The sequence below is a fragment of the Ischnura elegans genome, chromosome 2 (assembly GCF_921293095.1).
Source record: "Ischnura elegans chromosome 2, ioIscEleg1.1, whole genome shotgun sequence".
NCBI lineage: Eukaryota > Metazoa > Arthropoda > Insecta > Odonata > Coenagrionidae > Ischnura > Ischnura elegans.
Window position 1 is genome coordinate 79,688,183 of NC_060247.1, and position 13,623 is coordinate 79,701,805.

The window sequence follows — 13,623 nt, forward strand, 5'->3', positions numbered from 1 at the left end:
TTCCCCGTTTTTGGACTTCCCCACCCCCCAAACAAAATTCCTGGCTACGCCACTGGCTGGAGTGAGTCAGTGCTAACCAGAACAGCTTTGAATGCACCTGCATCAGGACTATGTTGACAATATTGCCAATTAAAAATGAAATGGAATAGCAAATCAGAATATAGGAAACATAAATGTCATTACTTGTGCTTAACATATAAAGTCCAAACCTAATTTCAACAAACGCTAACATTATTTTCTTTGGCTTATGGTAGCAGGAAAATTATTTTTTAAATGCACTGATTATTATCACTCAAGGAAACATATTTCCTTCATGATAGAGCTTACAGCTGGAAATAGAAAAATGAGCCAAAATGAAGCAGAATGAATCAAAAATTAATAGGAATTTTCATACACAAACGTACCCAAAATAGCTGAAGTTATAAGAGATGGGAGAGCCATTTTTTTATATATTGCAAAATGCTTGGAACATTAAAAGTCCTCCCTCATCATTCACATCCATTTGTAAAGATTTATTTGCTTCAAGAAAAAACACTGATCCTCTTTTATAAGTCACTGTATCAGCAACAAATTGGCCCTTGATAACAATGCATATGGAGGCAGTTTCCTTTGGTATCAGCTTATAATGACAGCTCTTGGTTAGCTGAAAAAGTAAAAAAAATAAAATAAATTAAATAACAGGTTAAAGCTCAACATCTTCGACCTGAAGACACCAGTTGGAATGCAGGTGTACTGTAGTCAGAATAAATCAATTGGTGCTGTAAAAACTAATGTGATTAAATGTTTATGTTATTGATGTTTACATTTCTATACCTCAGAAACTCAATACATAGTATTAAATGGTGATTGATGCGAGAGCTACATCTTCTTATTTACCAGCCATCAGTCAGAACACAAGTTGGAGACTAGGATTAAAAAAAAAGATAGTGAAGTTAAGGGAAACATCAGAAAAACGATGTCAATGCTAATTTACGCAAATTTTAACCAGATATAATGGACCCAAAACAGCTCAAAGAATTGCTTTTACCTCCGACTTCCGTCATCAAAAATCAGCAAACTGAACCAACTCTGCAGATATTTCCATTTGAAGCCAACTGAAAAGTTTTCCTTGAAAAACTGAAAAGTTTTCTTCCTATATGGAACGCTTCAATAATTAATTACAGTGATCTCAAGAAAGTCAGTGATGATATAAAAAACACTAAACTCCTGTGTTCATCAATCCTAAAAGATCACTGCAATAATCTTGCTGCATTTCTGGGACCAGATGATCATTAAAAAAAATTGATTTCTCAACCTCAAGCTCATTTTGAGAAAATGCTGTCACCATCAGTCTCAACTGTCGTCTCTCAGCACTACTTTCTCAGCATCACTCAACAGCCGCATCAATCAATCTCGCTGAAGGGAAAGTTGAAATACTGTGATTAACTTATCCTACTACCACCTGTAAAAAGAAGTTCTCAATAGCTGATATATTCCTCTGTGCTCAGTTTATCAGAGGCCTGAAGGACTGCTGGATACGCAAAGCGATAATGCAAGATACTTCTTGCAGTATAGCTTTGTGTATCCAGCTGTTCTTTCGATATTTACATGGAGATAAGTAATGTTGACCTTTCTAAGAAATTGGATAGTATATTACACGGTGATCAATACGGGAGCTATATCTTCTATTACCAACCATCAGTCACAACAAAAACCCAAACAAATGCAGAGATATCATCTGCTCCACAGAAACCTAAGAAACAAAGTAATCCATACTTTGGTTACACACATAAAAGGGGGAATTATCTTGGTTAATATACTTACTTGTGAGTAACTAACTAGAGCTGAACCTCCTTCATTAAGTAAAACCATACCTTTAACAAGGAGGCCATTGGAATTTCACTTCTTAGAAAAAGTTTGACAAATATTCTTGATTTTCGACAAGGAAATACTTGAATTTATGGAGATTGAAAATTCGAGTCAACACTTGTTCTTGGAATAGAAGATATTTTTTCCAAATCTATTTATCTAAAAATGACAGTTTCCACACAGCAATCCATTTAATGGGGACTGAAAATAGGTCAACTTATCCTCTTTTAGATTATACGAGCGTATACTCTTCACTAAGCTTTTCTTTAAATTCTTACATAGCTAACCTCCCAGAAGCTCCTTTCTGTTTATGAACGCCTCCATTGCTAATACAATTCTCTTCCTAATATCCTTACTACTGTATCCATTTTCCTCTAAGTAATGCCTAAATAATTGAACTGCTCAACCTGCTCAAGTTTTTCACCACCCAACTTTATCTTAAGTCTAACATTCCTCGCTCGTGAGGCTTTACAAAACCACATAACCTTGGTCTTCCTGTATATTCCTCACAACGCTCATGTAACGCATCCACTAGAGCCTGAAGCCCCCTTGCTGACTGGCTAATCAACGCCTGATCATCTGCAAATCTCACTGATTTGAACATCATTCCTCCCACTTTTACTCCAGCTTATAACTTATCCCACCTTCCCTTACCATCTCTTCAATGTACACGTTAAAGAGCTGCGGCGATAGAGGACAGCCTTGCCTCACTCCGCAGCCCAACCAGATTCTCCGTCCTCTACCCTCACTTGCGCAGTCTGTGCCATACAAATTACGAATCAGTCGCCTATCCCTCCAATCTACACCTATTTTCTTGATAATATCCATTAACTTGACCCACTTCACTCTATCAAATGCTTTTTCAAAATCCACAAAGCAGGCATACACGTCCTTGTCATATTCTAGGGTCCTCTCTACCAGGGACCTCATTATCGCTATTGCGTCACGAGTTGACTTCACTTTTCTAAAGCCTAACTGATCATCACCCAAATACTCGTTTGCCCTCGCCTTCATTCGTCTGTTCAATATCCTCAGTACCACTTTCGCCGCGTGAGATATTAGGCTAATAGTCCTTTAGTCCCCACAGCTTTCTTCTTTTTCGGTAGCGGAATTAGAACCGTCTTTACAAAATCTTCCGGCCAACACCCCTCCTCATAGATCCTGCGAACTAGATCGAAAAACCTTTTCTTACTATCCCTCCCTAGATTCTTCAACACCTCTCACGGGATATTGTCCACGCCTACTGCTTTCCTGGCCTTCATATCACAAAGTGCTTTCTCTATTTCCGCATCTAATATCCCCGGCCCAAGATTATCCTCCTCCATTTCACCTTCTTCCTCTAAAGTCAATCTATCTGGTCTGTTCCTCCCTTCATAGAGATCCTCCAAGTATTCCTTCCATCTACTCTGTACCTCTTCTCGCTCGGTTAGCATCCTTCCATCTTTAGCCTTAATTTTAGGCATGGTTTGCCCTCTTTTGCCGCCCGATAGCAACTTAACTTTGGCATATAATGCGCCTACCTCTCCTTCCTTCTGAAACTTTTCCATTTCCTCACACTTGTCTTTTCCACCAAGCCTCCCTTGCTCTCTTAGTTTCATGCCGTAATCGATTATTAATTAGTCTATACATTCATTTGCCCTGTTCTGTGTCCACGTTCTTCCACTTCCTCCTCTCCTCCATTTCCCTTGTCATGTTCTCCGTTATCCACGGTTTCTTTATCCTTCTACTGTCAATGTACCCAATTGACTTCTCAGCCGCATTGACTACTCTAGTTTTAATATTATCCCATCTTTCCTCAACAGTTTTTGTACTTTCAATCTCCCGGGTGCTATTTTCAATAAGTTCCTGATATTCTCTCCTCAGACTCCCCTTCAGAGCTTCTACATTCCATTTCTTCGCCTTCCTAACTTTCATAAGTCTTTTGAATCTGACAATGCATTTCATAAGTACTAAATTGTGGTCTGAATCCGCATCCGCTGCAGGGAAACTGCACGAGTTTTTCACACTATTCCTAAACCTCTGCCTTACCATGATGTAGTCTATCTGATATCTCCCAATATCCCCAGGACTTTTCCTTGTGTACCTTCGCCCTTTGTGATGATTAAACCAAGTGTTTGTAATAAATAACTTGTTTTTCCTGCAAAATTCTGCTGCTTTCTCTCCCCTGTCGTTCCGAATTCCTAATCCAAATTCTCTTACTTCGTTTCCATCTCTCCCTTCCCCGACTGAAGCATTCCAGTCCTCTATTACTACCAGATTTTTCTTACCCGGTGTTTCTCTAATTATTTCTTCGAGCTGTTCATACACCTCATCTACTTCTTCTTCCCTATGATTGCTTGTGGGCATGTAAACTTGAACCACCACAAGGTTGGTATGTCGTACCTCAATTTCTACCACAAGAATTCTATCGCTTACCAGCTCTATGCCTACCACATGCTTACCCATCTTCCCGTTTAATACTAAAGCTACCCCTCGTTGACTTTCCTCTCCACCACTATATATAACCCTGTACCCGTCACACCAGTAGTCCCCACTGTCCTTCCACCTAACTTCGGATAGACCCAAGATATCTATATTCCCTTTCTGCATTTCCCTTTTTATATTTTCTAGTTTACCCACCCTCATCATTGTCCTCACATTCCACATTCATACATTCATCGATGCCTTCTTCTTCGCCATCCTCTTGGTCTTCTTGTCCTGCTCCTTGGATGCTGCTGCTGAAAAAGATGATGATGATATGTCTCTGCAAGGATTTCGCATGATAAGGACCCTGAGGACCTTGCCGACCCTGTTGCCACCTACAACACCCGCCCTTAAGGGCTGGGTCTAGCGATTCCATCTGAGGCTAGTTTGATCAAGCTCCATGTTTTCAGGGAAGAGATAGTTGGTAGGGTTTCCCACTTCCATTCCAACAGTGTTTTTCTACGTGACACCATGACATGGACTACCTTTCGTCTGGCTCCTACCCTTTGACCTATCTGGCATGGGTGGCCCTACCAGAAATAATTGCAAATTAATCCCGCCAGCGCAGCTCTAGAGGTCATAGGAATGCGCAAGCCTTTCCACCGCGACAAGGTTGTAGCCCAAGGGAAAGGACACGAGGAGTTAGGTGTTAAAAAAATTGGTTTCCTGTTGGCTGGCTGGCTGCCTCACCTCACAGAAGAACAGAGAGCAGAAATGGTTTTGAAATACTCTACAACGATTCAACTCAGGAGCATCAAAGCATGTTCCCAACATCTTGAGTGGTGATTAATCATGGATTTATAGCTTCGAGCTTGAATTAAAATGCTAATCTTCAGTATGGGACTTCCAAAGTGAGCTCAAACCAACAAAAGTTTCGTTCTCACAGCGTTTCCAAGAAAATGGTCACTTCATTCGTAGGCAAATCAGGGCATGTAGCGACAACTGCTCTTGAAAATCAAGGAATAGTTAATGCTCAATGGTATACGACCATTTTCTTGCTGGAAGTGATCGCTGAGCTTCGGAAAGATAACCCAAATCGATGCATTGCACTCCATCATGACAATGCAAGCTCACACACCATTCGAGTCACAAAGTCATTTTTGGAACAGCAAAATGTCGAAATTCTTCATCATCCTCCATACAGCCTGGACTTAAGCCCCGATGATATTTTCGCATTCCCCAGAATCAAGAATATGCCACAAGGAAAGTGCTTCCAGATGTCTGAAGCAGCGGTTGATGCCTATAAAACAGCCATTTTGACTACCCCTGCTTCGAAATGGAATAAATGTTATAATGACTGGCTCCATCGAATGCAAAAAGTGCATTGACTATCATGGAGAGTACTTATAAAAACAATAAAAAAATTGCATTATTGTACTTCTTATAGTTTTCTTCATTCCCAACACTTAAAAGGCTACCCTCCTACTGAGGAAATACACAGAAAATTATCTTTAATTAGAATTTTATCACAAACTCGTCACAAGTATACTTTTGAGGCATGATAGGGATTTTCCTGATATTTGAAATTGCATACATATTGTATTATTTAGAAGACCCTTAAAATACAAATTTTCAAATAACATTCGCATTCCAAAAACTGCCAGTGACATTGAAGCCAAAACTTAAGTGGAAGGGGAATATTGTTCATCATTTATTTCATTGCTAAGGTAGGGTAAGGTAAGGTAAGGGGTCTCCAAAATACGGCCCGTGGGCCACATCCAGCCCGCAGAGGGCTTTCATCCAGCCGCGCACTCGTTTCAAGTAGCGTGCGATTCTCATTCGTTTAACTCTGTGAGACACCACTAGGAGCATTGCAGCGCTGTACTGCACGTCAACGTCGCCTTCAACTGTTCGTAAATAAGAAATACGCCACCGGATACTTCAGTAGACATTGGTATCGAATACTTCAGTCATCGGCAAATTTGCTATCAGGCCCGCGGGGCAATTCTGAACTTGGAATGTGGCCCTCGTGGCCTAGTAAATTGGAGACCCCTGATCTAGAGACATTTAGCAATAACTGAAATTACGTCATGGGTAAAGAGTATGCTTGGAGCATACAAACGAACTACAAAATTAACAGGCACAATTTCTTCAAATAAAACCATAACATCAATTTTGCATGCTTGCTCTCTTTATGTATTCATAAAATAAAACAAGGTAATATATTTTTCTTGAGACCATTTTGCATATGAAATGTGGCTGAGGAACAGTCTATGGGAAAAATCAAATATGCACAAAAAAAACCAAGTATAAAATAATTAATAAACAACAATTATAATATTCTAAGCAATTAAATGCCATAATTAAAGTTTAAAAACACTCATCCCCAGAGGTAGAATGCATGTACATACCTCGATTTTGGAGACAGCGAAATCTTCAATGGGTGGTGAGAACAAAGTTGTATGCTGATCAAGTTTTTGCACATCAGTAAACTTTACTGAGCCACCACACTGATAGTTCAGCATCTCACACAATGTTTTGACATCTCGGAACTTGGGAGTTAATCCAGCTCTAACCACATTATCTGAGCAGGCCATACATTCAATACAGTCTATATTATAAAAAATAAATAAAAAATTGTAATTGTTTAAGGATAATGAGCTCCTTCTAACTCAAAATAAGTAAGTACATACATACAAATCATTATTTTTGAAAACAAAAGTCATGATTGATGATAACCCACGTAAAGCTACTTGGCAGAGAAACTTGGCAAATAGCATCATATCACATTTTGCATTTACTCAAAAGAAAACTCTCCTTAATGCTACTTACCACCATAAATGTAAGCATGAGGTATATTTGGACCAAGGAAAACAGCCTCTCCAGGCAGAAGCTTTACATAGTTGAGAAAGTAAATGACAAAGCATCCCACATCCCCAGGAAACTGAGTATGCAGTCGCTCAAACAAGGATGCCAATTTCTTCTCACGCTGATCACCATCTGTAGCAAAACTTGCATTGAAAAGGAATTTTGACGCAGTCCATAGAGACCATTTTTTAAAGTGAAATACATACGTAACAGATTTGATATTTTTACAAAGGAATGTTTCGTACCCATTGTTGACAACTGGGAAAGGTATGCTTGGCTTTGAACTGCAACAAGTTCATCTGGGCACTTCATTAGCTCAGTAAAACATGCCTTCAGGGCTGCTTCAGTTTCAGATTCTCCACCATTTATTAATTTCAAAACAACATCTTCGCCAATTAATTGTCGAAGTTCTTCTATACCTAATTGATGTAAAATATTTTTTGTACAATTTTACAAAAGTAACTTTTTCACATAGATCCACTCATAATATAGAATATGGTATCATATTTATTGTTTTCAAAGATAGCAATAATAACAGTAATCACCAAATCATGGCTGTAGATTTGAGCAGTAAAAATTTCTCACAGGCTTCAATCACCCAATAAACTCTCCAATGGAAATGCCCATCCAGAGAGAGGTAGAGGGGATATGTGCAGGTATTTTCATAGGTGTTTATTTTTTCAAACTGGTTTTATTCTTCAATTAGTTTGGAGACAGAAGTATAAAATATATATGTATATTGGAGATACAAATATAAGTAATTCTATGATTATAAGGTTTTAAAAATGCCATGTATGGCAGTGGGTAATTAACCTTTTTGAGATGGTGGAGCTCTTTCCTTAGCATGACTAATGGACTGAGCCCCATCAGACCTTTCTGTTCACTCTGTGTGGAGCATTTTTGCAGGACATTCGTTAAGAAGGGTCTCGCGGATAATAATCAACCACTCTCAGCTCCAACCTTTTTCGACCCCTCCTGGCTGGGACTCTGAATTATCTCAGACTCCAAAGGTAGTTGGGCTCCCTCCTTTCTGTGTTCATAACCCTACCGACAGCATTGGTTCCTGGTCAACTTATGATTTACGCCTCAACAATTATGAGTTACGCCTCAAACAATGAACTTATGATTTATTTAAATGAATTAGCTGCATGGATAATTGGTCTTTGGATGCAAATTGCAGACTTTGATTTGAATTCCTCAGTTTTTTCCGTGCATTGTCATGTTTTGAATGAAGCTCGACTGTCAATATTAATGGATTCAATGCATCAATTATTTCCATATTGATGCTTGTACTGTTATCAAGATGTAAGTTAAAATGTATGGTAGAATTTTGCAAAAAAATAAATGCTAATCAAAAGACAAATAATTCCATTCTTAGTTTATATTTTTTTAGAAAGAAACAATTATTTATTTTTCTGTATTACAGCGGTCCCTTACCACAAAGAGGGGTAACAATAGATGATGGGTCTGGGTACCTGCTCCCAGATTTTGAGGGTAAGGCCTATGCCCCACTGTGTTAGGTCCCGAAACTAAGACTTTGCATACCCATGACCGCCATAAAAGGGGGAAAGCCAGGTGCCAGATATTTATGGCATTTGTTCGCCTGCATACGAAAATCTCCAATGGATATTTCCGGCTTTTGTGAGTCAAGAAAGGTACTGCTGGACATTTCTAGTGTTAGTAAGCGGAAGGGTTAATCATATGTACGATGGCATGTTTTAACATAATTTGGAAATCAACTATCTGTTTGATGGATTGACAACTTGAGCCATGATTATGATGGGTGGGTGCTGCTAACCTCTAACACTGAAAACTAGGAGCCAAGTGAAAAAAACACTTTAAGGTGCCAATGCAGAGCAGGCAGAAAATGAGATAATGAATCTCCCAGAATTTACTTTTTATGTACTCGGTATGGTCAGATCAGATACCTCAGATTTTATTATTAATATTTATTATTAATATTATTATTATTATTAAAAATATTAATATTAATATCAATATTCATGGATATTGCCCTTCACTGGATACTTCAGATCAAAATTCGCTGAAGACATCGGATGTGGATCGGAAATTTTAAATTAATGCATCAGTGAATGCAGCGTGCCATAAGAGGGAGAGGAAAGAGTTCTGATCCTCTCATTGCGTGCACCATTGTACTGCGATGCTTGTCCTACTCATGAACCAATTTCTTTAAAAGCTCTCATAGTGGTTATGCTACAGAATTTCAGCCATGGAAAATTTTAAGGCAAAAGACGACAGTCACATAGTGTGACTCTTCCTAAGCAACTATTGCGGGAATCTCAGCGCCGTACGATAATAACCGTGTCAAAAGTAACTATGTCACAGATTTCAAACCACCCTCTGCCCTCCATCAGCCTGTGCCTCAGATATTTTTTCTTTCCGAGACTATGCAGACCATAAATCATTATCTTCAAAGGAAAATATCAAGTTACAGACAACAAAAGCTGTCAATTCATCAAACAGATAGTTAATTTCAAAATTATGTATAAGCATGCAATTTTACATATGATTAACCCTTTCGCTTACTAACACCAGAAGAGGTATTTCATGTGACCCTAGATTTGCTTTCAAAATGCCCAGCTTCATTTATTTAGTGTTGTACTTAAAATTTTTTATCTGCTCACCCCAGCTGCAAAGAGCCAATACATGCTGTTTGACCAGGTGCCCAGATACAATGTTTGCCCAGAGGCTCAGAAATCCTCTATAAGGGCCTGACATTGGACAGTGACTGATGACCAGAGGTGTAGCCAGGGGGGGAGGCTCCAGGGGGTCCGGACTCACCCCCCCCTCAAAATATAAAAACTCAGTAATTTTTGTTCATAAAAGAAAGCAAAATATGCATTTGAAAAATCATGAATTTACAAAATATTTCTTTCACAAGTGAAGTTTTCTCAATTATGAAAAGTGTTAGAATTAGTTTAAAACACATTACTTAGTACCTCGTTTTTCGAAATTTTCCCCGCTAGTTTTGCCCCCCCCTGAATGAAATTCCTGGCTATGCCCCTGCTGATGACAGTGAAATAAAGGCAGTCAGTACCTGCCATTTCCATGTATTGGCAAAGAATTTTTATAATTTTCATTATTAGAGAGAAATTATTAAACGATTTCCAATGACACAACTTTGTGTGCCACTTTAAATTTGAATTATTTCACATACTTTTCAGGAAATTTTTTATTTCTTCCATAGGTCTGAATCCACACAATGCCTCAAATGGTGTCAGTGCAATGGCAATCTCAGGTTTATGATTAGGATCCTTATATACATCAGGACTTTCTTTGTGAAGTATCTCAGCATGGGCCTGCATTATGAAAATGTGCACAATTAGTATGTATTATTCATTGTAAAGATGATTTGGAATCATAACCAACATTTTGATAGCTATAATAGAGGAGAAATGATTCTTTAAAAAATTATGTATTTAAAATGGTAGCAGCAAGTTAGCCATACAGACGATAAAAAACATTAACTTTTTCTCCAGGAAGGAGAAATAAGATAAGACCAAGTCAAAAGCAAAGAGATTTACCCCAGCTATTTAATACAAATAGCATAGGGTAGTCATGCTGGATATATTCTAAGATTCAGACATATCTTAATAATAATAAAGCTTAATAATGCATTAATGGGTTACATCAAAATACACATAAAATAAAATAAATAGGTGCTATACAAGGGTACATACAAGTTATACAGTTGAATTAAAATAAATATATACATAAGGTTTATTAGAAAATCAGTTACAAACACACTGCAATATCATTTTTGTAAAAGCATATTTTTTTTATTTAACCTTTAACTGAATGAAGGAGAGAATGGAATGGATGATGATATGAATCTTATTGTTCACTGTGGCAATGTAATGGTATGGCCCTTTTAAACAGAGATTATAGTAGTATTGGAGGGTGTGTACGTTGTTTCTGGAGTCTGCTGTGATTGTACACGCTGGTGTTAATGGTGAAAATGATGAGGATGTCTGCTCTAGCACTGTAGAGGACGATGAACGGCAGGAAAGAACTCTTGATAAATTAAGAACACTCTTCAATGGTTAACCAATCATAAATTAAGAAAAATATCGTCCACTATCTTTGAATATATTTGTCATAACGCAAATGCACAATTATTGCCGTGACCTCGCATCACATTGAAAAAGGCCCAAGGGAATCAGAGATTATGTTGCACACAGGCATGTTTATACCGCCACCAGTTAAGGTCAAACTGGAGTGAAGGCAGAAGGAGATGTTGAGGCACAGACAAGAGAGTAGGGATCGCATGAGTCACAGCCAGGTGATCTCCTGCGTAGAGAGTTTGTGGGAGTATATGGAGCAGAGGGAAGAGGGGTACAATCATGTTATCAATGCTAAATAGATCGTGGTCTCTGCTGAAGAAAGCTCTCACTGAGTCGGAAAGCAATCTAAAATAACAGACTATGCGCAATAATAATATGTAAAGTAATAAAATGCTGTTATATTTACGCTAATTATGAACATTACAAGATATGAAAGAGAAAGTTTGGATTACCCATGTTTTCCAATTATTCATGCCGCCTCTCCCCAACACAAGCCTGCATAGTCAGGAGTTTGCTGAAATTGCATAGATAAAACTTTTGAATGTGCCTTTTCTCTGATTAAACTGAACTCATAGGGGTATGCAATTCTTGTGATGACTCTCTCTCGCAATGATGTCACCTCCAACTTTATTCCTGCTCTGAATCCATCGCTGAATTCATGATGAATCCATAATGCATGATAAATCCATGGATTTGAGATTCAATCAATTGATTAGAGATTTCAATACGTATCAAACACGCTCCAGACTCCAGTAGGGGTCAATTATAATTTGATAATACCATGGTATGAATCAGGGGTGCTGACTTACAAAAAATATTGGGGGGGTCCAAACCGGGTATCTTGCCCTGTGAAATTTTAGTAGTGAGTTATAAGTTTTTTAAGCATTTTAGAAGAGTCATATGATCAACGTTAGAACCCTGATAACTCGAATATCGATATCTGGACACTCCAGGGAAAATCAATAAGTGTTATACATTTTTTCCTCACACCCATAATGAATTTTTGAGGGGGCTCGGGCCCCCTCAAGCCCCATGGAGTCGTCGCCACTGGCATGAATGTACAAACGTTAGCACTGACTGGATTGAAGTAGATATAAAAGATGCATTGTTTAAAAATCTACAGATAAAATTATCGTTTAGAATTGATGATAATAAGATGTATACCACTATTAGATAGAAGGATTAATTAAATATCTATACTTGATCCAATAAAACCACAAGGACATATTACCTAAATGACTGAAGCACAGAATAACATACGAATCTTAAACAAAGCATAGGATAGTGATCAAAATTTAACAGGAACACTTAGGCGTCACTCTTTGATGAGTATTCTCAGGAGGTTAGTTCAAGGAACACATGCCCAGGAAATAGCACAATTATTCTGTACAATTACCTCTTCTAAAAACTACTACAAACCATATTATCAGGATTAAAACCATGCAATCATACTTTTATAGCTTATTGCTACAATGGTCATGTTTTGGATTAACACCTTAAATAGTATTAATGCAATGATATTAAAATGCAGAAGACAATAGTAGAAATAAATAGTTGTATAATATTACCAAAAGGTACAAATTCAGTAACTCATCAATAGTCTTTCGCCACCACCTTTAGACTTTAGCAGGATAAAGTCTTACCTTATTAGGATGGGCCTGAATCGAGAGTGCTTTCTCAACTGAGAGTACTTTAAAGAGAAAAGGGAGTTGATCACCAAATCTTTCCCTTGTTTTCTTTCCAAGGCATTCTGGATGTGAACTAATCCATTCTTCAAGGCTACTTTTAGTACTTTTTAATATGGATGGACCATTTGGATGTGTACCCATCCATAACTCAGCATATGGTGCATTTTCGTCAACCACTATGGTGGCATCAGAGCTACTTTTCAGAACCGCAACCTCACTCTGCAATCCAACCTTCCCCCAAGCATACTGCTGTACACTGCAACTCAATTCCATTGCAAAATTATCTGAAAAGGATAAATAATGATCACTTGATAAATATCCAATTGTTAGGTTATAAAATGCACCTCAAAGTAAAAATCTTATATTGCTGTGAGTCCATTAATTATTTTTCTCTTTCATTTTCCAACAGCAACAACCACGGCTAGAAATAATAAACAACAGACTGAGCATAAAAATCCAACGGAAATCATCACCATTCATTGAGAGCATTACAAAAAAAATGGTGAGATGGTGTAGAACTCTTTGCATAGGGTATCCAGTACCTAAAAATCCTAAATTTTTCCCTTAAGCCTATAAAAAAAATGGGACAAAATTTTCAGCTTAAATTTCTACCTCAAACTCTTCATACCTGGTGACTCATCTATTCAGTTAACGGCAATAAGGGAGACTCCACGTACATCGATACCTCCACTGCATAAACGCTCAACAATCGCCCACCGAACTAAATCCGC

The 13,623-nt window shown here is 38.0% G+C and overlaps 1 protein-coding gene across 2 annotated transcripts in view; it reads right to left on the minus strand.

Annotated features, from left to right (window-relative positions):
* Positions 1 to 13,623, minus strand: part of LOC124154039 (mannose-6-phosphate isomerase) — a 31,326-nt gene that overhangs the window by 11,161 nt on the left and 6,542 nt on the right. For both annotated transcript variants that reach the window (XM_046527522.1, XM_046527521.1), the window contains exons 2-7: positions 12,848 to 13,176; positions 10,298 to 10,439; positions 7,365 to 7,538; positions 7,084 to 7,251; positions 6,663 to 6,862; positions 405 to 643 (exon numbers count right to left, since the gene is read on the minus strand). In XM_046527522.1, the coding sequence (XP_046383478.1) occupies positions 446 to 643; positions 6,663 to 6,862; positions 7,084 to 7,251; positions 7,365 to 7,538; positions 10,298 to 10,439; positions 12,848 to 13,165 (1,200 nt within the window). In that variant the 5' untranslated portion in view covers positions 13,166 to 13,176 and the 3' untranslated portion in view covers positions 405 to 445. The remainder of the gene's footprint in view (positions 1 to 404; positions 644 to 6,662; positions 6,863 to 7,083; positions 7,252 to 7,364; positions 7,539 to 10,297; positions 10,440 to 12,847; positions 13,177 to 13,623) is intronic.